The 25,511-nt window shown below is 51.5% G+C and overlaps 1 protein-coding gene across 4 annotated transcripts; it reads left to right on the top strand.

Annotated features, from left to right (window-relative positions):
* The first annotated feature begins 453 nt into the window (after window positions 1-453).
* Window positions 454-22,628, top strand: SLC47A1 (solute carrier family 47 member 1). 4 transcript variants are annotated; one of them, XM_061561060.1, is made up of 18 exons: window positions 454-662; window positions 1,592-1,752; window positions 3,390-3,491; window positions 5,430-5,498; window positions 7,533-7,681; window positions 7,921-7,963; window positions 8,668-8,712; window positions 9,400-9,497; window positions 10,274-10,371; window positions 10,807-10,920; window positions 12,760-12,827; window positions 13,639-13,747; window positions 14,607-14,682; window positions 16,316-16,385; window positions 17,334-17,466; window positions 18,334-18,428; window positions 18,844-18,946; window positions 19,525-22,628. In XM_061561060.1, exons 2-18 carry the CDS (start codon window positions 1,636-1,638, stop codon window positions 19,812-19,814), a joined length of 1,779 nt encoding a protein of 592 aa, XP_061417044.1. In that variant the 5' UTR covers window positions 454-662; window positions 1,592-1,635; the 3' UTR covers window positions 19,815-22,628. The 4 variants fall into 4 exon arrangements, with proteins under 4 accessions (XP_061417044.1, XP_061417043.1, XP_061417042.1 ...); XM_061561059.1 differs by having other exon boundaries at window positions 454-672; XM_061561058.1 differs by having other exon boundaries at window positions 455-662; window positions 1,349-1,752.
* Window positions 22,629-25,511: the final 2,883 nt, after the last annotated feature.

Raw genomic sequence — 25,511 nt, 5'->3', positions numbered from 1 at the left:
CGGCGACAAGAGGAACACGTGCGTGGGAGAACAATACTCATCAAGGTTAAAATGCGATTGGGATCTGTTGAGAAAGGTAAGAGATGGGGGGTGGGGGGGTGGCCTTTGGCCGAGACGTCGGCCCCCGCAATGGCCAAGGGTCGTGGCGGAGCGGAACCCACCCGACGAGACGACGGGCCGAGGAATAACATCCCCTCGATTGCAGGCGACACGTGGGTTGTTGCATCACAGAGCCGTGTTGGCGGGCGGGGAGGGGGGGGCGTTCATCCAGCAGTGGATTGACGAGGGCCGATGATGAGGAGGAAGGGGATGATGTAATGTGCGTCCAACAGCCGCTGCTGTAAAAAAAAACCATAAACCTGAGTCACCTCGAACAGGTTGGGCTCCCAGCCCGGGCGCTCTGCCTGGTCGGCGGTGGTCATTTAAACGGCACCCCCACAACCCCCGCTTTACATGACCCCCACCGCCGGGGGAACTTACACAATCGCCCCAAAGCTCCATCCCTCTACACCGCCCCCCAGCCTGGTTGGAGGCCACGCAGATAAAAGCGTGGGGGGGTGGTGGTGCTGCTGGTGGTGGTTGGGGTTGTGTTCGAGAGGAGCAGAGAGAGAGAGAGTTGGCGCTGCGGCGCTCTGGTCCAGCTGCCGGTAACGGCACCGAGGGTGCGTGGAGGTGAGAGCGCGCGCGCGTGTGTGTTCGTGCGTGAGACAGTGTGTTCTGGGCCTCCCCTAGGTCGACTCAGCCTCAAATCAGTACCCGGCGCGGCGTGTAAACATCGCCACTGGGGAGACAAAGGCGGCCGGGCGTGTTACTAGTCACCCCCTCTCGTGTGCCGTGCCGGCCTTCATCGATGTTCGCTAGCAGCACTTGCCCCAACAGTGTGTTAAGGTTATACGGGGGATCCTTGTCTCTAACTGTGTCTATATCTGTGTCTTTGAGTGAGGAGCGGTAGGTCAGTGTTTCGAGCGCTGCGCTACGAAGCCGGCGACCCGAGTTCGATTCCCGGCCACAGAAAACATTCGGAGCGAGTGGCATCTCTCTACCTGCCTCGGACCTCTCTCTTAGCACTGGGGAGACAAAGGCGGCCGGGCGTGTTGCTGGTCACACCACCCTAAGTCGCGCCTCAATGAGTGTTCGCGAACAGCACGTGATCCCATCGTGTCTGCGTGCCACACAGAGGAACTTTGTTTCTCCCTGTGGTTTCCCCAAACTGTATTTGGCCTCTTCTAGGTCTACTCGGCCTAAAATGAGTACAGTACCTAGTACTGTGTGTAAACATCAGCACTGCCGCACTTGCCCCAACAGTCGATACAATGAAAATGGGGGCGGTATCTTTGTCTTTGTGTAGGGCATCCGCTGTGAAGATAAACGGAGACACGCATAGAGAGAGACACACACACACAAGGAGACAAGAGACACGGAGATACAGGGAGATAGTGACACGCAGAGACACAAAGACACACATTGAGACACACATGGTCTGACACAGAGACACACATTGAGACACACATGGTCTGACACAGAGACACACATTGAGACACGCGGGGTCTGACACAGAGACACACATTGAGACACGCGTGGTCTGACACAGAGAAACACATTGAGACACGGGAGGGTTTGCTGCTGCTGCTGCCCATGGCTCGCCCCTGCGGGAATCTGTGCGGCGGGGAGAGATGCAGGGCGCTCTCCCGGTTCATTCCCGTCAACTGGAAGAGCGAACTCCGGGAGGTGGTCATGCTCGCCGTGCCAGTGGTAAGAGCAATCATCATCAGCACCATCATCACTACCACCACCACTGAAATCACAATCATCATCATCACCAACACCAACACTCCCACTGTAATCACCATCAGCGTTATCATCTTGCGCATTGCTTACAGAGATCTAAGCTCTGTCGGGAGTTCCATCGAGATTTAGATTTCTTTGTTTTAAAATAATTCTCGCGGAATCACGCGGAGAGTCCTTTGGAAGGGATGGACGGGCAGAGAATTCCTCCCCCCCCCCCCCCCCGGAATGAGGAACGAGAGCCGCTCGCGACGCATCGCCCCTGCACGGCCCACGAGATGTCTCGCAGGGGCTGCTGTTGATGAGTGCAAAGTCGGGGCCCGATTTCGTGAGTTTCGTTGCCACCTTGTTCCTCCTCTCTTCCCCCACGTCCGTACGTGAAATGCCACCGCAGGAAAGGCTTCAATAGAAGTCTAGGGAGGGGGCCCTCCTGGTAACCCAACCCCCCCACCGCCACCCCAAGACAACCCCCTTCGTATCCCCGTGTCCCGACAGCACCACTCAATGTGATGCAGCCACGAGGTTATCAGGCTCACAGGGGTTGGAAGGGGTCAACCGAGCGGGAGGCGAGCACGGTGCCACTGTGCCCAAAAGTGCCTTTCAACAAAGATACCACGATGGACCCCTAGGCCAGCGGGGAGACAAAGGCGGCCGGGCGTGGCGCTGCCGGCATGCATCGGTGCTGCTCGATAACAGCTGTTTCCCCAACAGCCTGTTAAAGGGGACACGGGGAGGGGATCTTTGTTGCACGCACTTTGGGCATAGTGGCTGCGCGCTCGCTCTCCCCTCGGTTGACCCCTTCCAGCCCCTGTGAGCCCGATAACCTCGTGGCTGGAGGAGGCCGCGGGAGCAGCGAAAGCCTCGTGGCTGCATCACATTGCGTGGTGCTGTTGAGACGTGGGGATACGAAGGGGGTTCTCTTGGCGGGGGAGGGGGGTGGGGCCGGGAGGGAGCCCTAGGAAGGCGGCTCGCTGGGGGGGGGGGGGGGGGTCGGCGTAGTTGCTGGGCGCCCCCACGCCGCGTGCCCCCTGACACTTGACCCCGTCGCCAGGACTGGGGCTCGATCCTCAGCGGCGTTGCGGTCAGTTCGGGTCGCCCCGAAGCAACAAAGAGTTCGAATTTGGTTCAAAAGTACCATGGACTTCTTTCGCACTCACCGCGCGTGGCCGACCTCGCTCATCGGAGGCGCGGGCGACGGACAAACAAACTGAACATACTCTTTGTTTCTTTCGGTGAAGTCACGTAGGTAGAAAAAAAAAATTTCACGTAGGTAGAAAAATAAAATAACAAATATTATTTTATTTTTCTACCTACGTGACTTTACCGAAAGAACCAAAGAGTATGGATTCCTGCAGTCACAAAAGCTTCAAATCAAAACTAAACACAAAAAAGCAGTTCTCAAGAAAGCATTCGGCGTTGCGGGGTCCTCAACTGCCCAACTTCTGAGCCAGTGGTGGGATGTGTCCACATTGCTATGGGGGTAGAGGGGGGGGGCCTTGTACGTTCCACAATACGTCCGCGTGAGCGAGCCGTGGCGCGGATGGCCGGGTTGATGCCACGTGTTGCCCCCCCCCCCCCCCGTGTGTTCTCCTCGCCCCTCGGAGACCGTGTCCAGCTTCCTCATCTTCTGCATCAGCATGGTGAGCACAATCTTCTGCGGCCACCTGGGGAAGATCGAGTTGGACTCCGTGATGCTGGCGTCGGCGGTGAGACAATTCACATTTTGTATTATTGTTGTTGTTGTTGTTATTATTGTTGTTGTTATTGTTGTTGTTGTTGTTATTATTGTTGTTGTTGTTATTGTTGTTGTTGTTATTGTTGTTGTTGTTACCGTCGTCGTCATCGGCAGCCTTAGTCTACCCAATGCTGGATAAAGACCGCAATCGGAATATTTTGCCCACCCCGTATAAGCGCCTGTGAATTTCTATATAGATTTACGCGTGTGTGTGTGTATACCACCGTGTGTGTGGCCTGAAAATGAAAAAGAGATGACGCTTCGGGCAATGACCCATCTCCATGGCAGACATGATCTGTGTGTGCAATGAAAAAGGGTTCATATTACGAAGCGTGATTTGCACACCAGCGCCAACGCAACAGCGTTTACCAATGGGGACCTCATTTGCCAGTAAAAATATGATAATTGGTTCTTTACCCTTCTATCTGGCAACAAAACTGACACCTTTTTGCAAGGAGTCATGTTTGCATAGACCGCAATACCTGCAGTCATAAATACAAACAAAAGACATAACTCTGATAATGTGCACTGTCCTTGAAGTTGATTGGTCCACACCCGAGACAGCTTTCCTTCGAGCCTAGTCTCATATGGGTTGGACCAGATGACGCCAAAAGGCGCACAACTCAAGGACAATGCACCATCAGAGTATGAGAGCTCGGGGCAAGCATCTACACTATGGGGACCTCATTTGCCAGTAAAAATATGATAATTGGTTCTTTACCCTTCTATCTGGCAACAAAACTGACACCTTTTTGCAAGGAGTCATGTTTGCATAGACCGCAATACCTGCAGTCATAAATACAAACAAAAGACATAACTCTGATGGTGCATTGTCCTTGAGTTGTGCGCCTTTTGGCGTCATCTGGTCCAACCCATATGAAACTAGGCTCGAAGGAAAGCTGTCTCGGGTGTGGACCAATCAACTTCAAGGACAGTGCACATTATCAGAGTTATGTCTTTTGTTTGTATTTATGACTGCAGGTATTGCGGTCTATGCAAACATGACTCCTTGCAAAAAGGTGTCAGTTTTGTTGCCAGATAGAAGGGTAAAGAACCAATTATCATATTTTTACTGGCAAATGAGGTCCCCATAGTGTAGATGCTTGCCCCGAGCTCTCATACTCTGATGGTGCATTGTCCTTGAGTTGTGCGCCTTTTGGCGTCATCTGGTCCAACCCATATGAGACTAGGCTCGAAGGAAAGCTGTCTCGGGTGTGGACCAATCAACTTCAAGGACAGTGCACATTATCAGAGTTATGTCTTTTGTTTGTATTTATGACTGCAGGTATTGCGGTCTATGCAAACATGACTCCTTGCAAAAAGGTGTCAGTTTTGTTGCCAAATAGAAGGGTAAAGAACCAATTATCAGCGTTTACCAAATCATGTGATGAGTGATACAGACGTAGAGTACATGGCTTCTGAAACGCCCTCGCCAATTGCAGCTTCAAGCAAGGCGATTAAACGAGACAAAAATAATTACAATCTATTTTTGAGATTAAAATGAGGCCCTCAATTGTAAAAGTTCAACAAATCGCCAGGATGGGAGGTTGCACACGTTGTGCAGCACAGAGCATTCCCTTGTTGTGCCGTGTTGATGTGCTCTCCGCCTTCAGCTCCCGCTGACCAGCTCGGTGCAGTACGGTCAGTTGGCCTCTATGACCCGCACGGCGTGGGCAGGCCCTCATCCAGCAGTGGATCGACAGAGCGGCTGCTTCTATAGATTCACCAATGAGCAACAGGTTTCCACATTCAGAGCCGGCTGCCTCTGCTGCGCCAGGCGCTCAAGGTCAAGTTCAAGAGGTCGTCACGGACTGCGCCGCCAATGCCACACGCGCACACACGCACGTCGCCATCGCTTCCTTCCCCCTGCCCGTCGCGTTGACCCTCGCTGCGTCCGTTCCGCTCGCAGGTTCTCAACATAACGGCGATCGCCGTGGGCGTTGGGATGTCCCTGGCGTGCGACACGCTCATGTCACAGGTAGGAGGGGGTCACGGGGGTCGCGTCAGCGCTCTGGAGGACGGAAAGCGTGATTTTAGTGTTTTTGAACACACGGCCCTTTGTCTGTCCACTCTGGATGTTAACTACCTCGCCTGGTATACAGGAGGTCGTGGGTTCGAACCCGACTCTGACGCCTGTTGTATATTTGGAGTTTGCGTGTCTCTCTCCCCGTGGTCACGTGGATTAATTTGCACTGACCCAGATCATCCCTGTGACTGACACTTAATCCATAACGGCTCCTCACCTCGGGCGAGATAGAACGAACGAATCAAATGGAGACCACGGGCGTCAGCGATCCACTTCTCATTACCCAGCGGCGAGCTCGCGAGGTTAACCAGTAACCCTCGCCTCGAGGCCGCAACGCGAGCATGGCGCTTTGAACCCCCGTCCGTGGACGATGGTCGAGGGGGGGCGGTGACTCCGCTCGTGAATTGTCCGCGTGTGGTTAACGGGAGCGAGGGGGGTGGCGGGAGTGGTGTGGGCACGGAGGCGGTGGTCACCGCATCGCGCGGCGCTTTCGGACGCGCTTTTGTGCCGTCTGGAACGCTCTTCCTTCCGATATTAGGTAGCCATTGGGAGCACTACACTTTTAAATCATCATCGTCTAGATTGACAAACTCATTTCTTTAAAACTCCTTTTCGTGTTTAGTTTGTCATCCTTCCCTCGCACCTCCGATTAGCAGGCTTGGCTACTGGCGATGCGAAAGAAGTTCAAAACATACGGTACATACATACCGCGGGTTCACTCCCGGTCAACTCGACGTTGTGGGGAACCCGCTGTGGAGGAGCCCGTTACATCACCACACCGTGTCGACCCGTACGGTTCACGCCGGATTCTTGTAGAGGGAAACTGTATTTTCAGGTCCTTACAGCATACAGCCGTTTCAATACGGGCAACAAACATTTATTTTATCTATTTGTTTTTGTTTCTTCCTTGTGATGGGACTTTGTAGGATGAACGTTGAGATTGATGAGGGGCACGGGGTGACCAATAAGGTCTGAGTTGGTCTGTAATAAGGTAGGGGCACTGACAAGGGGTTGACGGGTATGCATTACCATGGGACACGTTAGCGCTGGGTGCCCCCTGCACTTGTGGCAGTCGTTGCCAGGAGCGGCGCCGCACGTGCGTGGCGTGGGTCAGAGCGCGCGTGTCGCATGACCAGCAGCTGAAGTTGGAGCGCGAGCGGCCTGACACAGTCGACTCGCACGCCACACACACAAAGAACCCCCTTGTCGCCTACACGGACTGTCGGGGCAAGTGCTGATGGCGAGTAGCACCTACGAAGGCTGTAAAGGCGCACAAGGGTGTAAGCCAGCACCACGCCCGGCCACCTTTGCAGCAGGTACTCATTTGAGGCTGAGTCGACCTAGGGGAGGCCCAGGACCGGTTCAGATAATCGTCACTGGTGTTGCCCGTGAACGGGTATCGAACCCGGGTCGCCAGGTTCATAGCGCAGCGCGCTAACCGCTACACCACCGCTCCCCACACTCCAACAGACACACACACAGACACACACTCAGCGGCGGTCACACGTCTCCTCGTCGCTCTTCTATTGCTGCTTCCACGGTCACTGTTCCCGTGAACTTCGTCGATTCCTCAACCAGAGGGGGACACACAAACCACCACCACCACCACCACCACGCCGCCACCCGCTGCGCGTTCTCCAGAGGTGTGGACTCGAGTCATGTGACTTGGACTCGAGTCAGACTCGAGTCATGAATTTGATGACTTCAGACTCGACTTGGACTTGCATAACAATGACTTTGTCCCACCTCTGAGGTGTGGACTCGAGTCATGTGACTTGGACTCGAGTCAGACTCGAGTCATGAATTTGATGACTTCAGACTCGACTTGGACTTGCATAACAATGACTTTGTCCCACCTCTGAGGTGTGGACTCGAGTCATGTGACTTGGACTCGAGTCAGACTCGAGTCATGAATTTGATGACTTCAGACTCGACTTGGACTTGCATAACAATGACTTTGTCCCACCTCTGGCGTTCTCTCTCCAGGCGTACGGAGCCAAGAACCTGCACGAGGTGGGCGTGATCCTGCAGAGAGGCATCATCATCCTCATGCTCTCCTGCTGCCCCTGCTGGGCCCTCTTCCTCAACATCCGCCCCTTCCTGCTCATCATCGGCCAAGACCCCGAGGTGGCAAGGTGCGTGCCTGCTCCTCGCGCCACGCAGGTGCCGCTTGGCACCGTGGGGGGCACGGCCGTCTCGGGCACAGCTGCAACCCGACGGGCGGCGTCGGCGCGTTTCCACTCCCGGCTCAACCAGTTTCCGTCTTGAGTTGGAGGTCGTTCGAAAAAAATTCGTGGACGCGGCCCGCGAGGCGACCTCCGTTTAACCCGCCGCTCGTTTGCTTGACTCGTTGTGTCGCGCTCCCCACCCGCAGGCTCGCGAGCCTCTACGTGCTGATCTGCATCCCGGCTCTGCCCGTGAGTGCAGCACCCCCTCCCTCCCCATCACGCTCCCACGTGCATCGATTTCGCTTGAACGTCGACGATGTCAAAAGCGTTTGGCAACACCGCCGTTGGCAGCGGCGCACAATCAACAGAAACGCAAATTCATCAATGATACTAAATTCATCAATTACGCTGAATTCATCAATTACACTAAATGCATCAATTACACTAAATTAATCAATCACACTGAATTCATCAATGACATTGCCCTACAAGGAAAACATTCACACTCAATCACGCGCGCATATATAATGGTAAATATTTTGGCCAATGGGACAGGCCTTCTTTGTAGCCGAGAACCGGAGCGGCCAGAGAGACAGAGCAAACAGTGACAGCTTGAGGATGCAGCCTGGGGCCCTGATAGAAATCATATCCTACAAGTTTCTCGGGTCCTGTGGTGCATGGCGCAGTCTCCGACTGTTACGAAGAGGGCCCATTGCCCTGAGACGTCACCCACCTGTCAGACGTTTTGTTTTCTCTTTCCCTCATAGGGCCACAGTGGTTCCTGACCAATGTGTATCGGTCGCTGCTGTTCAGTGTTAACGGTGTTGCATGTCATGTGGTAGTTTCTATTGTACACAGCTTTTGTTTGCTGCTGATTCGAGAGGTTGTTGTGTTGTGTAACAATGTGTGTTTTTGTGTGTGTGTGTGTGTGGTGCTGTTTTGATTTCACACAGGCCATATTTTTGCACCAACTGGAGAGCAAGTATCTTCAGAACCAGGTCAGCGCGTTGGTGGCGATTAGGTACACGCACACAAGTGTAACAAAGATGCCCCGTCTTGACTTGGAAGCCTGTGGTGGAAAGTGATGTTGGCAGGTATCTATTAAGGGTCACGCATACATACATCTGTGCTTGATCATAACGATCACAATGCACCATCTACCAATCTCGTTTTTACTCTTAAAATCAAGGTATTGTACGTGTGTAAGCCAACCGTGCTAACCAGAGGTGCGGGGGAAGGACAGAAAACTAAACACAAAAAGGAGTTCTAAAGAAATTAGATTGTCAATTTAGATGCTTTAAAAGTGCAGAGCTCCCCGTGGCTTTCCAATTTCGGAAGGAAGAGCGTTCCAGACGGCCGCAGAAGCGCAGATAAAGGCGCGCGATGTGGTGACCAGAGTTTGCGAGATGGTTTATGCTCCTTGACGAGATGAGCAAGGTACTGTTGTTGTTCAATTTGTGGCAAGTGCTGTGTGCGTCATGAGTGCGACCATGTGACATATATTCGTTCCGTTTAACTCCTCGAATCGGACAACGTGGTCTCCATTGCTGTTCAAATCATCCTGAGTAAATTTTACTCGATTCTGCGAGGTTGAGTTCCGCTTGAGAACTCCGATCCCATGCCGAGGCTCGTGGGGCCATCAACTGCGGCACGGCACGTGTGTGCTGCCTGTGTGTGGAGTGCAGAGCATCACGATGCCACAGGTGTACACGGGCCTGCTGATGAATGGCTTCAACGCACTCTTCAACTACATCTTCATCTACGTTATGGAAATGGGTGTACCGTGAGTCACGCGCTCAATTAAAACTATAGCAGCCAAATACTCTTGACTGCAAATTGATTCTAAATACGGAGTGAGGACCCGGATAAAAATCGAGTATGCATTACCAGGATCGAGCCCACAGCCTCCTGCATACCAGGCGAGGTAGTGAACATCTCCTAGCCACCGTGGCACACGCGGAAACAGCGAGCCGCCCCCATATAGCCCGCGCAGGCTGTTGAGGCAAGCGCTGTCGGCGAGGACCTGTACGAAGGCCGCCACGTCACACGAGGGTGGTGTGGCCGAAAATGCACCCGGCCGTCTTTGTCTCCCCAATGCCGACGTTTGCACACTGCACTAGGTCCTAATTTAAGGCTGAGTCGACCTAGCTGAGGCCCAGGACCGGTACGGATATACGCCACCGATGTTGGCAGTAGGCAAGAATCGAACTCAGGCCGCCGGGTTCATAGTGCAGTGTGCTAACCACGATGCTCCCGCACACACACACAGGTACGCATGCACACAAGCACACTTGCCGTCTAGCACGCCTTGCCAATCCACAGGCACTCAACCCATTCATCATGCCAGACTTGGATAGGTCAGAGGTCGGGGTGGTCAGAGTGGTCACTCAGGATGTAGAGCTGCAATGGGGGTACCTACAGTTCACAGCACGGCATGTTTTTACGTCTCTCTTTCTGTATGTACGTACGTTGAACTTCCTTCGCACCATACACAGCCAACCGCTCTAATGGAATGTGTGTGCGATCGGGTACGTTCTCGTGCGTGCGTGCGTGCGACAGGGGCTCGGCGGTGGCGTACGTGATCTCCACCTACAGCCAAACCATCTTGCTCTTCATCTACATCCGAGTGAAAGGCCTGCACCGCAACACCTGGGCAGGTGATGGACACACACGTGCACACGCACACACGCGTGCACGAGAAGAATAGCAGTGGGGGCCCATCAATCTAAAGAGATACTTTTCAAGGATGTTTGTATGCATGTTGAATTTCTTTTGCACCGTACATAGCTAGCCGTGCTAATCGGAGGTGCGGGGAAAACTCTGGAGGTGAGGGGAGGTAATGAGGGGAGGGGAGGGGAGGGAGGGGTAAAAGGATGCTACTGAAAATTTAAAATATTGATCATCGAAAATATAACAGCCAAACGATTTGAAGAGGAAACTCTACCACGGCAGCAGTGTAAATCGTAGAGCTGTTTAGACGAGTGCTCTATTGGGCAGTGAATTAAAAACCACAACTTGGAGGACCTTATAACTTTACACAGTCGACTGTGTAAGCTACATGGGGGATCTTTGCCTTATGTGTGTGTGTGTAGGTTGGTCCTGGGACTGCCTGCAGAACTGGGGGGTGTTCATGCGTCTGGCTCTGCCCAGCCTCGTCATGGTGTGCATGGAGTGGTGGGCCTACGAGGTCGGCATCTTCCTGACCGGTCAGCCTCCCACCCACCCCTCCCCCTCCCGGCTCCAACCGCCCACCATAAAACGAATATGTCACGGCGACCAAAGCCGTTGGTGCCAGTGCAACCTCATTACCACCTCCGAGATGTCCCCTCACAGTCTCCAAGCCATTGGCTCCGAGGTCTTCCCCCGTGATCACCGCGCTCGTGGAGACCCACCCCAATGCCGTGGGAGCGAGATGTTAATTCCCTCACCTGCTGTGCAGGAGTCTGCGTGTCTCTCTCTCTCTCCCCGTGGTTTTGTGGATTTTTCTCCGGGTCCTCCGGTTTTTCCCTGCACATTTAGAACCAGTCACGTGTTTAGAGTCTTTGGCTGCTGGAAATCCCCACATGACCTAGCCACAAATGACAACTCAACGAAGATGGCTTATCATGTGGAAATGTACAGCAGCCCAATACTCTAAACGCGTGATGTTGATTCTTAATGCGGAGGGAAAAACCGGAGGACCCAGAGAAAAATCCGTGCCACCATGGAGAGAGAGAGACATGCAATCTCCAAATATACAGGCGTCAGGGTCAGGATCGAACCCATGACCTCCTGCATACCAAGCAAGGAAGTTAACATCTCGCCACTGCGAGATGTTTCTGAAATGTCTCCCGACCAACATACAACACAAACAGATGAACTGCTTCACGGTAGATTAACGATCAGCTCCGCTCGTTACACATCGCAAGCATCCTGCCGATTGGTTAACAATTGAAATCTAAGCGAGGGTCAAAACATGTCTTACGTGACGCGTTTGTTGTGTTGTAACAACCTCACCGGGCTGTCAATCAGCACGGGCGTGCACATTCGATATCGCAAACTCTTGAGTGGGAACGATGCGTCGATCCGTCGATCATCGTAGATTATTGTGGGCACGATGCAAGTGTAAAGGAGAGCCGACACAAGGTTGCAGGGGTTCGTCTTTTAATCCTTTTCTCCCATCCACACCTGTCCCCAGCCGTCCCAATCTCGTTCCCGCCAAAAGGCCCCTTCTTCCCGCCCGTTCTCCCCTTATATCTCCTCGATTACCCCTCCCACTAACCCTCCTATTGGTGGGAATCCTTCCCTTGACACCCCTACACAAGCACATGGAACCGCGTGCGAAAAAATCGCTGTTTTTTTTGGCTTTGCACGTGCGTCAGTGTGCAATGGGTTTGCGTCACCCCGGCAGCCACTAGAGGCGCTACTATTAACGCCACTGTGAATCCGGTCCAAACCAAACGTAAACATATGTCTCCATGTGACCGGGTTATCTTGGTTGGAATCCAAGTCCAGACACAGGACTGCCCATCGGTATCAGAACTTGCCCTGGGTCTCGCCTAGCTTGGCCTTAAATGAGTAGTGCCGGGTGCGGTGTGTCAGCATCAGCACTGGAGATACAAAGGGGGCCGGGCGTGACTATATTGTCCACTTCACCTGTCATGAGCCATTCCAGCTTTAATAGGTGCTCGCTAACAGCACCTGGCAGCACGTTGTATAAGGCTGAGAGGTTGCTTGTGTACATGTTATACATGGGGAGCAGTGGTGTTGCACTATGAATGTGGTGACCCGAGGTCGATTCCTGCTCACGGCCAACACCAGTGACAATTATCTGAAATGATGCTGGGCCTTCCCTAGGTCGTCTCAGCCTCAAATGAGTACCTGGTGCGTTGTGTGAACATCGCTACTGGGGAGACAAAGGCGGTCGGGCGTGGTGCTGACCACCCACCGCCTTGTGTCCCGTGGCGTCCTTCATAGGTGCTCGCTCAGCAGCACTTGCCCCAACAGTTGGTGAAAGGCTATACGGGGGATCTTTGTCTTTTTGTGTGCTACGCACGTGCGTGCAGGTGTCCTCGGAGTGCTTGAGCAGGCGTCCCAGGCTGTCACCTATCAGCTGATCACCATCACGTACATGGTAAAGCCACGCCCACATGTGCCCACGTTGTCGTTCAACTTTGCCACGTGTGTCGTTTATTCCCGGCAAATTAGTCAACTTGGAGACACGGCGAATTGCCCCCTCCTGAAAAAGAGTATTGAGGCTCAGTCAGGCTGTCCTGGGTAAACGAATACAAATAAAAACCTCAGCGATGTCCCAGCGATCCGATCACCCTGCAAAAGAAGCTCAACGTGCATACGTACTTACAATGGGACAGCTCTCTTCTGCAATGACAGCGCAGAGCCAGACCCAAGGCTACTTCAGGATTGCCCAAGGCTAACAGAGGCAGGCGAAGGCACTTTAAGGACTATTTAGGGTAAAATGTAATATCCTGAAACTCGGAAAGCCAAAACCAAGTTTGACACAGCTGTCGGACACCACCAAGAATCTGTCCACATCAAAGACACAATAACGGTTTAGTCGATGAGCCTTTTGGCCTCCTGGAGCAGTGTTGGCCAGCAGTGTCTCCTTCGATCAGGAACGTTCAATTGAGCCGATAATTGTGTTGCCAGTGTACGAACGATTAATGCCAAAACTGTACCGCAGATCTGATGGTACCATCCCTCTTTGTGTGTTTTTTGGGAGTAATTTATTTTTTAGGCCCGCGAATCAAATCATCGTGGCTATTCCAGTTTCCTGCCACATGAAGCCAGACGTGACATTGCCAAACGTTTGAATGCGGGACCCTCCAGACCAAGAGGTTCGAGACTCGCTGATGCTTGCAGTGAAAATAGAGGCCTTATTATTGCTCTTGTTGGTATTTTCTCGTATCTTCTCTGCGCCGCCGTAGATTCCCCTGGGGCTCTCTGTGGCGGTGAACGTTCGCGTTGGAAATGCTCTTGGCGCTGGGCGGCCGGAACAAGCCAAAAACTCTGCCAAAGTGGTCATGATCTGCATCGGTCAGTGCTTCTGGGATCGCTTCATAACATCTGCGATATAAACACACACGCACTAGCAAACCCTCGGCCCTGTACAATGTGCTGCCAGGTGCTGCCAGCATTGTGAAGCCACTACACCTCCCGATTTCCTTCCCCCGCACCTCCGATTAGCACGGTTGGCTACGTACGGTGCGAAATAAGTTCATCGTACGTACATACGTACTGGAGATTCTCTGCGGGCCCCTAGCGCGGCTGGGCAAGACCTGCTGGGGTGCAGGGGGTGTGAAATATGTCATGCTTACTAAGGATCAACAGTGCCACCCCCCTCGCTCCCAGTGAGGGGCAGCTCCTCGGCATGACTGGGGAGGTCAGGAGGTCATCACCCACAATTCAGTTAGCTGCCACCCACCGTGGTCTATTGACTAAGTGGATTACTACGGCATGTTAGTCTTTGTGTAATATTTATCATTTGTGCATCTATTGTAAAAGCCCGTCAGTCCCGTTTGTCCGTCAACTAAATTATGAGAGCCCTTTCCGAAGACCTGAATCTAAAAGTTACAGAAAGTGACTCCCCCCCCCCTCCCAGATGTAGGGGGTAAAGAGTTGATCCAACAGGTTTCCAAAAATTGTAGACCAAATAATTTCACTCCCCACCCCCGGCCCCACAAACGAATCCCTACAAAGCCTACATACAACAGGCAGTGGCATCTGCACACCATAACACTGTGTGGCCTAAAAAGACTAATCATATACGACAAGCGTCTACGATCGCGGAGGCTGAGTTGAATCGATTCCACGGCAAGATCGTCGGGGGAGGAGAGTGCCACTTAGTGAGCACCGCAGTGTACACGCTCGTGCACGCGCGCTGTTCTCTCCGCAGGCTTCATGGAGTTGCTGAACGCCGTCATCCTGGTGGCGGGCCGTCACGTCGTGTCCTACGTGTTCACCACTGCGCAGTAAGCACGTCGCCACCATGACAACCCCAGTAAGCACGTCGCCCCGTGACGTCACCAGTAAACACCTCGCCCCGTGACGTCACCAGTAAGCACCTCGCCCCGTGACATCACCAGTAAGCACGTCACCCCGTGACGTCACCATCAGTAAGTACGCCGCCCTGTGACGTCACCATCAGTAAGCACGCCGCCCCGTAACGTCACCAGTAAGCACGTCACCCCGTGACGTCACCATCAGTAAGCACGCCGCCCCGTAACACCACCACCAGTAAGCACGTCGCCCCGTGACGTCACCAGTAAGCACGTCACCCCGTGACGTCACCATCAGTAAGCACGCCGCCCCGTAACACCACCACCAGTAAGCACGTCGCCCCGTGACGTCACCAGTAAGCACCTCGCCACCATGACACCACCACCAGTAAGCACGCCACCCCGTGACACCGCCAGTGAGCAGGTCGCCCCGTGACGTCACCAGTAAGCACGTCACCCCGTGACACCACCACCAGTAAGCACGCCGCCCCGTGACGTCACCAGTAAGCACGTCACCCCGTGACGTCACCATCAGTAAGCACGCCGCCCCGTAACACCACCACCAGTAAGCACGTCGCCCCGTGACGTCACCAGTAAGCACGTCGCCCCGTGACGTCACCAGTAAGCACGCCGCCCCGTAACACCACCACCAGTAAGCACGTCGCCCCGTGACGTCACCAGTAAGCACGTCACCCCGTGACACCACCACCAGTAAGCACGCCGCCCCGTGACGTCACCAGTAAGCACGTCACCCCGTGACGTCACCATCAGTAAGCACGCCGCCCCGTAACACCACCACCAGTAAGCACGTCGCCCCGTGACGTCACCAGTAAGCACGTCGCCCCGTGACGTCACCAGTAAGCACGCCGCCCCGTAACACCACCACCAGTAAGCACGTCGCCCCGTGACGTCACCAGTAAGCACGTCGCCCCGTGACGTCACCACCAGTAAGCACGTCGTCCCGTGACGTCACCAGTAAGCACGTCGCCCCGTGACGTCACCAGTAAGCACGTCGCCCCGTGACGTCACCAGTAAGCACGTCGCCCCGTGAGGCCACCGTCGCTGCCTCCGCCAGGCGGATTAAACCACAGCACTTGAAACTTGCCGACCAGGGGTGGAGAACCGTGTTCTCACAGAAGGGCCTTCAAACAACTTTGGGGGGCCACTCGTTATGCAATAATCACGGGAAAATAATAACTCGGCTCGCTTACCTTGCCGCACTCAAGCGGCTGCTTTCCTCTCCTCGGGGCACGATGGGCACTCGTGCGAGCCAGGTGCATACACGCTAAGCAGTCTTGCCAGGCCGGAACTATTCCCCTCCAATACCCGATTAGTGCAGCTAAGACGCTTTCAGTGACGGATAATCATTGTTTGCCAGCCGTTTTTAAGTGGTAGGCCTCATGGTGCCATGCCTGGCGTGCAGCCCATAGGCTCATCCACCCAGTCGTGCCGTACACTGCTGCAGGCAAGCAATGAGCGGCAACGTACCTCTGCCCAGAGTGTGATCTGCGCCGGGTGCTAACGATGCCTCCCCCCTTCCGTGCCCCACTGCCCGCTCCCACTCCCGTCCCTTTCCCGGTCGCCGTTGACGTTTGACCGCGTGCAGCGACGTCATCGACATGGTGGCGGCCATCATTCCGGTGTGCGCCGCCTATCAGCTCTTCGAGGGGATTGTGGTGAGTGCCGCGTGGAGCCGACGGGAGAGGGGGGAATGGATTCATGAGAGTACCCCCCCCCCCCCCCGTCGCCAGCGAGGGTTTTCTCCGTATGCTTTAGTGTTTTTTTGGGGTCAATGGACATGTACTCAAAGAGGAATTGATGAAAGCGTCTGAGACTCAATATTTAGCAGACAAAATTTTAAGAATTAAAATGGCTACAGGAATAATAATCGTTTCCCATCGTGTCTGCCTCCCAACAGGTGAATCGTGATTCCAAAGGAAAGAAAATGATCTTTAACAATATCATAGTCATAACTTACAGCATTTTATCAATCCACTGCTGGATGAGGGCCACCCTAAGCCATGTTGGTCAACGGGGTTGTTTTGATGATACTTGACCACGTTGTTGGTTGTGGCTTGGTTAAGGGTTGGAGGGGGGCCAGAGTCAATTCAGATATCAATAATAATGTTATTTTATTCTTGTATTCTTGTGCTGTGTTGCCCATACTCAACAAGGGATGTTAGCCACTTAATGTGTGCGTCGTGGATACTCTCCTCGCCCACAGGCTGAGACCAGGCAAGGGCCCCATCCTGTTTACTGCACCTCCATCACACAAAGCTCCCTCCTTCATACACCGCTCTCTCCTCTCGCCACACCTCCAACGCCCCCTGTTATCCTCACGGTCCCCTCTCCCGTCACGTCTCGCCTCATCTCATCGCTGTCACCTCATCCCCAACGACCAATCCGGAATCGTCACCTCGTCTACCGCCACCAGTCACAGATCGTCACAATGCGGAGGTTACGCCAGGCCAACTCACTGCAAGGATTGACGTCATGTTGTAAGGGGGTAGGCAATGCTGATGTTGTGGGGACCGTTACATGTGGTGGCATTGAAATGTGAAATGAATCAAAATTATATGTCCATCTGTCATTCCATATCCCTCCATTTCTCCCCCTCCCTTTAGGTTGTGAGTGGTGGGATCCTGCGTGGTGGAGGGAAGCAGAAGGTCGGTGCCGTCGCCAACTTCATGGGTTACAACGTATTCTCTCTTCCCATCGGCATCAGCCTCATGTTCTGCACCTCGCTACGCGTCATCGGTGAGGCAGGCCTAATTTGTGCCGAAGTTTGTTTTTATGAGTTTTTTTGGGCACATCTCGGCAGCGCAACTCCTGATTTACCACAAACCTCGCCAATCGCAACATGGTGGTAACTGACTCCGAGCGGTGAAGTACCAGGGCTCAAACCTTCCACGGAAGACTTGGACATACCCTCGACCGCTTGAAGACAGGGGCAGGGAAGATGCGGGCCACTTGCTCCACGAGTGGAGCGTGAGGAGCAGAACAAATGATGATTGGAGCCACCATCCAAGTCAGACGATCGCCCACGCACTGAAGCCGTTGAATGGAGCACTAACCTCGACATGAAACTACAACGGCTTCCCCAGCCATACGGAGATGTACAGTTGTTTAACACGGTAGTAGTAATAGATGCATTCCTGAAAAGTGCTGCGTTAAGCAAAAACACGTTAAGCGAGGAATTACTAAACATACATACATACAGGGCATGAATAAATAAGTAAACAATGCTATTTTTAATCACATTTTGCACCTCCGATTAGCACGGTTGGCTACATATGGTGCGAAAGAAGTTCAACATACATACGTGCATACAAACCTATCCCAAACCACCCTGCAAGGCAAGAAGGCCTGGGGGGTCCAGCACATCGCAGACTGGATGGGCTTAATCCACGAGCTGCGGATCCGTGAGGGGTGAGCACCGATAAAGGTGGAGGGAGTGCCAGGACGGTGGCCCAAGAGCCTCAGTGACTAGGCCGGTCATGGGGAGATGGAATATATTTCGTGACAGAATCGTTGGTGGATTTTAACGTCCAATGCTGCGGCCTACGGTAAAGGAGACTGCCCAATGGCGTATTCACGAGCCGGAGATGTGGTGGTGTGTGCTAGGTCTCTGGATCGGCATGCTGGTCGGCCTCATGATGCTGTGCATCTTCATGATTTTCTACGTGTGCCGGTTGGACTGGAAGGCCATGGCCAATGAGGTAAGGCTCAAATAATCCATTCTCAGTTCCCTGAACACTTCATTGCTGCACCGATGCATTGATCGTTGCTCTTGCTCATGACTAATGCGTACTTGGTTATATTAGCTCGTGGCCCAGGCCTAAGTCTGCCTGCTCCTTAATTACCTTCTCGCCCTTACTGCGTCACCTCAGTGACTTCACCATCGAGCGTGTAAGGAGCACAGCTGCACAGGGGCCCACGGGCCGTAAGGGGGTCCCAAGTGCGGGGCTACGATGGGCATTGGGACGTTGGGGTAGGTGGAGGCCCCATTTCATTCCTAGGACCATGGCCCATGCCAACCGCGCTACCTCCACCGCCTCACCTCCCACCAATCCCTTTTCGACATCGCTCTGGTTGAATTCTGCTGGCACACCTGAATAATTATGCCTGCTGCAGGCCCAAGAGAGATCCGGCATTGGGGTGAAACCACCGAATGTGGAGGAGCAACAGGATGCCGACAAGGATATCATCGGACTCTCCGGGCTACCTGCAGAACACGGTAAGGGTGACTTGACATTGGTGAAAATTGTTAAGTCTCATCCTGCCATCTGCATCGTTTCAGTGATAAATGCCGCTATGGGTAGCCAATATCTCTTCTGTGGTACTGACGAGGGCTCTTGCATATTCCGTAGACAACAATAAAAAACAATAAAAGCATGTTGTCTCACAAGAGACCGAAGAGAGACAGTATACAAAAATATAAATAAGAGAACACGAATCTTTATTTTCCACACATAGCTAGTGGTGTGACGGGGAAAAACAAGATCAACTATTGCTCTTCGGTGAAATGGAAGGAAGAATGAACAGAACTAGACAGAGGCTAATATGGATAGTTTTGTAAATATAACCAGGATAATAGTTTATTAACGTGTTAGCAAAAGGTCAACATAATAGAGAGTGGAATAGCTTCATCACTGAGTAGAAATACAAAGATAGAAGGAAGATAATTTATCATCCTTCCCTGGATGTCTTAGAATGCACTGGCCCTGATTCTACTTCATCTCATTGTCTTCTGTTCTATCTGCCCCCCCTCCTCCTCCACACCCGCCGATCGCTCCTGACCGTGCTGCTACTCAGACTCCAGCGAAATGTCACCCGAAGTCATTGTGCTGCCTTTAAACGGCACCGACTCGAACGCGGATATGGAGGGACTCGAGGAGCTGAACGCACCCGGACATCCGTTGTCGACCCTCACCCTGTGCCAGCTGCTGCTGCGCCGTTCCCTGGCCGCGCTGCTGTCGCTGGCGGTCCTGGCGGCCGGCATCACTGTGAGGATGATGACGCAGGTGGAGGACTCGCCGGCGCGGCCGACGCCGACGCTGTTCAACAGCACCGTCACGGAGGGCTCGCGGTTATTACCGGTGTAGCGAACGGGCCAATCGGTCGACCGTTTTGGCCTGGCACGCAACAGTGTGGTCTCATTGGCAGTGCTTGGAGCTGCTGGTGGTGATGACGATGATGCATATGTACCCATGATGAAGTGGGGCTCCCTAAGAGTGGAGTGGCTCAGACAGCACGACGATGCAGTGCAGTGGGAGGGCTCGCCAGTGCAGGTGACCGACAGTCCCATACAGAGGATGTTCCTGGCCATTTTTGGCCCAAAAATAAGAACTCTTGGATTTCAAGCCAGGTTGAACCTTGCTTTCGTTTGTTTTTTATTCTCTCACTTCAATGACCATTTAGTACCCTGTGAGAGACCCATGCCCGTCCGTGAGTCAGAGTACTAACGGGACTCGAGAAATCTGAGCCCATGACCGAAGTTCAATGGGACCCAGAGGCAGTAAGGTGTAATTTATTTTTCATGAAGGGCACGTTAATGTACGTTTTTTTTATTGATTTTTTTGGACCAAATATATTATCTTGACTTGTTATTCCACTTGAATCTCGAGCCGTGTTCCGGTGTTGAATTATTAAAACGTGCAAAGACGCCTCGTAATGAATAGACGTACGGCGTGCATGAGCATGGGCATGGGCACCACTGGGTGATGGAGCGTGCATGAACAAAGCTGTGGTAAGAGAGAGTTCAGTGAGACGCATAGTACAGGACATGGGGAGTTGCTGGTTGTCAGCAAAATCACAATGATTTCCATCGGTGCTATGCACAGCGTGCATCTTCTGCCGAGTTATCTTGACATTGCACTATGGTGATGTTTTAGACGTATATACTGTAAAGTCACGTGTGGGAGTGGTGGTGCAGTGGTTAGCATACTTTGTTATAAACCCGGTGACCAAAGTTCGATTCCCGTCCGTGGCATATGTGGCGAACGATGTATGTACCGGTCCTAGGCTGGCCCCCTTCACAACCCAGCACTGACTACTACGGTGAAGTATGGTCAAACAACCCCCACAAACTGACGGTGTGGGGAAGCCTTCATTCAGCAGTGGATTGACAAAGGGCGATTAATATACTAATCTGATACATACTGTACTGTATATGAATGTGCACCACTGTCGAGGTTTAATTTTACTGTGCTTTAACGTAATTATATACTGTATATGCTGTCTGCAAGACGAGGCATACAACCTCTGAAGGCTTACAAATAATACAGGTAGGAACAACAGGTTCCACACTGCCCACCAGGGATTATTTGTCTGTCGTGCATATTTGTCTGTCGTGCACGAATGCGCTGTCCAACCAAGTTCCTACCTGCCCACTCCGAAGGAACGTGTTATATTGCACCTGTGGTGAGCCCACGCATTATGGTCGAGGCAGGCCTCACGTGAGAGTGGCAACATCTTGTCTTCATAGGGCAAAGAGAAAGCTGCAGCCCTGCAATGTCTTGCTGATGCCCGCTACTGCTGGCTGTAAACGCTGCCCACGTCCTGCAATGAATTGGGGGCAGCTGAATGAACGGGGGCAGCGGTCACCATACCTGCCCACCGTTGTATATGTCGGGTCTTGAAAAATTAATAAAATTAATAAAAATGTAATGAAAATGGGAAAATCTGTAATTATCCGAAAGCATGCTAATTTATGTAAGTATGAACATAATGTATGCTAATTAGGGAGGTGTACTTGTGCTAAGTTATGCAAGTGTATGTAATTATGCTAATATATAATTATGATAATTTGTCTCTTCGTCGTTGTCTCGGGTCGTATTATCAATCGGGATAATACAATGAATGGTATGAAGCTATGCAAGTTATGCAGTGTGATGTAAGTATACAACACCACCAATCGGCAGTATTTTTAATCTCACCAGTTTTTATATGACAATTTTAAACGGGTAGTTTCATTATATATCAAATATATTACTCTACACTGAGAGGAGAATTCGCAGCAGTGCAAGCCTCTGTCAACGGTCCTGTTCAACTCCAGGGAGCAAGACACGTTGTTATTCATCTGCCTTTGGCTGCCTCTCTCTATTAAATAAATACACCCAACACGTAGGCTTTCGCGACCAATATTCATAATAAAGGTTTTTGGGTTAGATCGCGTTATTTATAAATGTGTCGTAACCCTCCACCACCCGACACGGCCAAACAATAAAAAATGTGTCACGTTTACAAAAGACCAATAGTTCACTACTTTAGACCACCGGTGTGTTGAAGAGTGAATCAACATGATTTTAAATTTGAGTACGACGTTTCGCTGGAAATTACATCCAGCTTCATCGGGCAATTTGTCAGAATGGTGAGGCTCTCCACATTTATAAATAACTCGAACTAACCCAAAAACCTTTATTATAAATACACCCAGTCACTGCTTTTGCACAGCATCTTAAGGCGCCCTATAAATCCACGTCGCGCCGTAATTTGTGCATGTGTCGCGGCGAATTCCGCTTGACGTGAATCTCCGCATTCGTGTTGGGCCATCGGTGGCCACCTTCGTGAAAGTACCTTCGTTGAAAATTGTTTTTCGTTGATATTTATTTAGATAGAAAACGCAGGGAAATTGTCCACACGGGTTTAACGTGAACGTCGCCGGTCGCCACGTGTGTCACGTGTGCGTACGAGTGCACGTACCCAGTAAGTACGGAACGTTGTTCCAACGTGGAGCCAAGTTCGCTGATCAGTTTCAACCACATGCCGACGTTCGCCCAACGTTACATGTTTCCAGGGGGGTCTGTGCATCTGTGCACGTATGTGCTGCACCGAACAACACGGCTACATGCACTGCTCCGTAATTGTGTTGATAAAATTCTATTCAGCCTGGAATAAAGCACCGTAATGCTGAACAATGATATCGTAATGTGTGCAATATCTGGATATATATCGTGGCCAGTAGATGGCAGTCCAGCAAGCCGGTTGTTGAAGCAGGAGCTCTTTGGAAGGGAGTTTAGACCTCGCCAATTTCTTTTTAAATGTTATCTCCTCCAATTAGTGGGGTTTCTCCCGATAATCTGGTTTTATTCAAGTATGCAACATCAAGAAATTGGCTAAATATCACAGGTCCTGGCTGTGTGACCAATTAGTTCGGTATATGAGCCCCAAAACTCGATGTTTCACTTGTTTGAACCACCAGAGGGGGCATATACTTTGAGGGATTCTAGTTTGTGAATGGCAGGGAGTAACAACTCCAGCCACTAGAGGCCGCTAAATTCGGATTTTTATAAATCGATTTTTTTGTAATGAAATCGCGACGCCGAGACGTCAAAAGGCACTGCATATCGAGACGGGGGTATAATCGTCACACGTATAAAATGTAAACCATAATTGTTTCAGCATAAGCCTAAGATACATGGAATGGGATTTTTGTTTAGGGGCCGTCCATAAATGACGTCACGCGGTTTTGACGATTTTTGACCCCCCCCCCCTTCGTCACACGGCGTCACAAAAAGTCAGACCCCCCCTCAAATATGACGTCACAAAGCTCTGCCCCCCCCCCCCCCCCAAAAAAAAACATGCTTCAAATCGCTTTAAACTATTAAATAAATACCAGTCGGTGAGACTTCACCGGACAAATAAAGTACTTTTGAGTTATTGGCGTTGTTGTATTGATCGTTATATAATCCTGTATTTTTTTACATATATAACTTATCATTAATTGTATAACGCCCCTTAGTTGTCAATCTCGGTTCAGGGTGCGTTTCCAAAAACCAAAAAAACCCCAAAACGCTTCGCGGGCAGCCAATGAAGCTCGATCATCATCACGATCCATCTAGCAGGTGTCCACTGCACATCTCGTAAATTGTTTTCCACTTTCTCTGTATTTCGGTGCCACATCTTTCTGCCAGGTCCATGCGGAGTACAGCCGTTTCAATACGGGCGGCACAAACAAAGTCTGTGTCTCACCATGCGATGGGACTTTGTGGGATGAACGTTGAGATTTGTAAGGTGCACGGGGTGATGATCAATAAGGTCTGAATTGGTCTGTAATCAGATAGGCAGCACTGATAAGGAGTTGACAGATATGTAGAAGACAATCCTGACGATGGCACGCAGTGATGAGAAGGACACGTGGCACTATTTGGACACATCTTTTAGGTTGTACAATAGGAGCATTTAAAGTGCTGTTCTGGATAATGGAAGGAACTGGAAAGAGAGGAAGACTCTGATCATAAGAAGACTTAGGTGGCAGAAAGATGTGGCCACTCGAGCGCATATTGGCACCACAATACAGAGAGAGGAAAGTGGAAAACAATTTACGAGATGCGCAGTGGACATCTGCAAGATGGATCGTGGTGGTGATGATGATGAGTGGGCTCCATTGGCTGGCCGTCCGCTCCCCTTACAAAGATGCCCGCGGAGCTTTTTGGGGGTTTTTGTAAACGCACCCCGAGCCGAGATTGTTAACTGAGGAGCCTTATACAATTAATGATAAGTTGTATATATATTTTAAAAATACGGCATTATATAACGATGTACGAACCGGCCCTAGACTGCTCCCCTTCACAAAACAGCACGCCTTTCATTCAGCAGTGTATTGACAAAGGGCTATTCATATACCCCATCTCACATAAACATATAGTACTGTAAATATTAATGTACACCGCTGTAGAGGTAACATTTAATCACGGGACCTCCCGTGTCAGTATAAAAAAACACAAGAATAGGGTTGACCCTTTTTGGCAATAAAACTGTTGTGTTAAGATGTTAACACACCAAACTGAATTTTTTTAAAGGAATCATGTCTGCGTTAACCACAAAACTTGTGGTCAGAATGCAAACAAAAAAAACATGCTCTGGGAGTATATGATGCATTCTCTTTGAAACTGATTGGTCCACACCAGAGACAACTTTTCTTTAGAGCCGAGTCTCTGCTCACCACGAACTCTCAATGTCCTGCTAGTGGAATTGTTTTTGGGCTGTTCGCACTTTGGCGTTGCCCTCTGGTCCAACGCCGTTTGAGACGAGGCTCTAAAGAAAGCTGTCTGATCAGTTTCAAAGACAATGCAGCAGCATCATCATATACTACCAGAGCATGTTTTTTTTGTTAGCATGTTCACCACAAGTATATGTGGTTAATGCAGACATGACTCCTCGCAAACATATTTCAGTTTGGTGTTTTAACATCTTAACGTGACCGTTTTATCGCCAGAAAGGGTCAAACCCTATTCTTATGGGTTTAATGTCACTCTACTTTTCGATTTAAAGCTTTCGTGACTGCAGGGATTCATATTCTTGGTTCTTTTGGTAAATTCACGTAGAAGAGAAATAATAAAATAATACAAGTAAAACAATAAAATTATCACGACGTTTCGATTGCAACACAAGCAATCATCATCAGGTGTGAAAACCACAGCAAGACAATTTCTCTCTTATTACCGAAAGAATCAAGAATATTCATATATTTTATTTCTATTATTACTTCTAATAATGTTTTTATTTTTTACCTACGTGACTTTACCGAAAAAACCTAAGAGTATGAATGCTTGCAGTCACGAATGCTTCAAATCTAGAAAGAATGTCACTCTACTTATTAAATACGCCCAGGTAAGATGGCCGCTGTCAGGCCGTAGGTCGTCGATGGGGGGGGAGGGGCGAGGGGGAGGGGCGAGGGGGAGGGGCGGGGGGGAGGGGCGAGGGGGAGGGGCGAGGGGGAGGGGCGGGGGCGAGGGGGAGGGGCGAGGGGGAGGGGCGAGGGGAGGGCGAGGGGGAGGGGCGGGGGCGAGGGGGAGGGG

This window comes from Lethenteron reissneri, chromosome 27, assembly GCF_015708825.2.
Source record: "Lethenteron reissneri isolate LAM-NWPU_2019-01 chromosome 27, ASM1570882v1, whole genome shotgun sequence".
In the NCBI taxonomy this organism is placed as follows: Eukaryota; Metazoa; Chordata; class Hyperoartia; order Petromyzontiformes; family Petromyzontidae; genus Lethenteron; species Lethenteron reissneri.
Note: the sequence above shows the minus strand (reverse complement) of the source record. Positions and strands in the feature narration are given on the sequence as shown.

Coding starts and splice junctions, on each gene's coding strand:
- SLC47A1 (XM_061561060.1), top strand. CDS start 1,636: ATGGCTCGCCCCTGCGGGAATCTGTGCGGCGGGGAGAGATGCAGGGCG. Junction 10,372..10,806: donor GCACCGCAACACCTGGGCAG/GTGATGGACACA, acceptor GTGTGTGTGTAG/GTTGGTCCTGGGACTGCCTG. Junction 12,828..13,638: donor TGATCACCATCACGTACATG/GTAAAGCCACGC, acceptor GCGCCGCCGTAG/ATTCCCCTGGGGCTCTCTGT.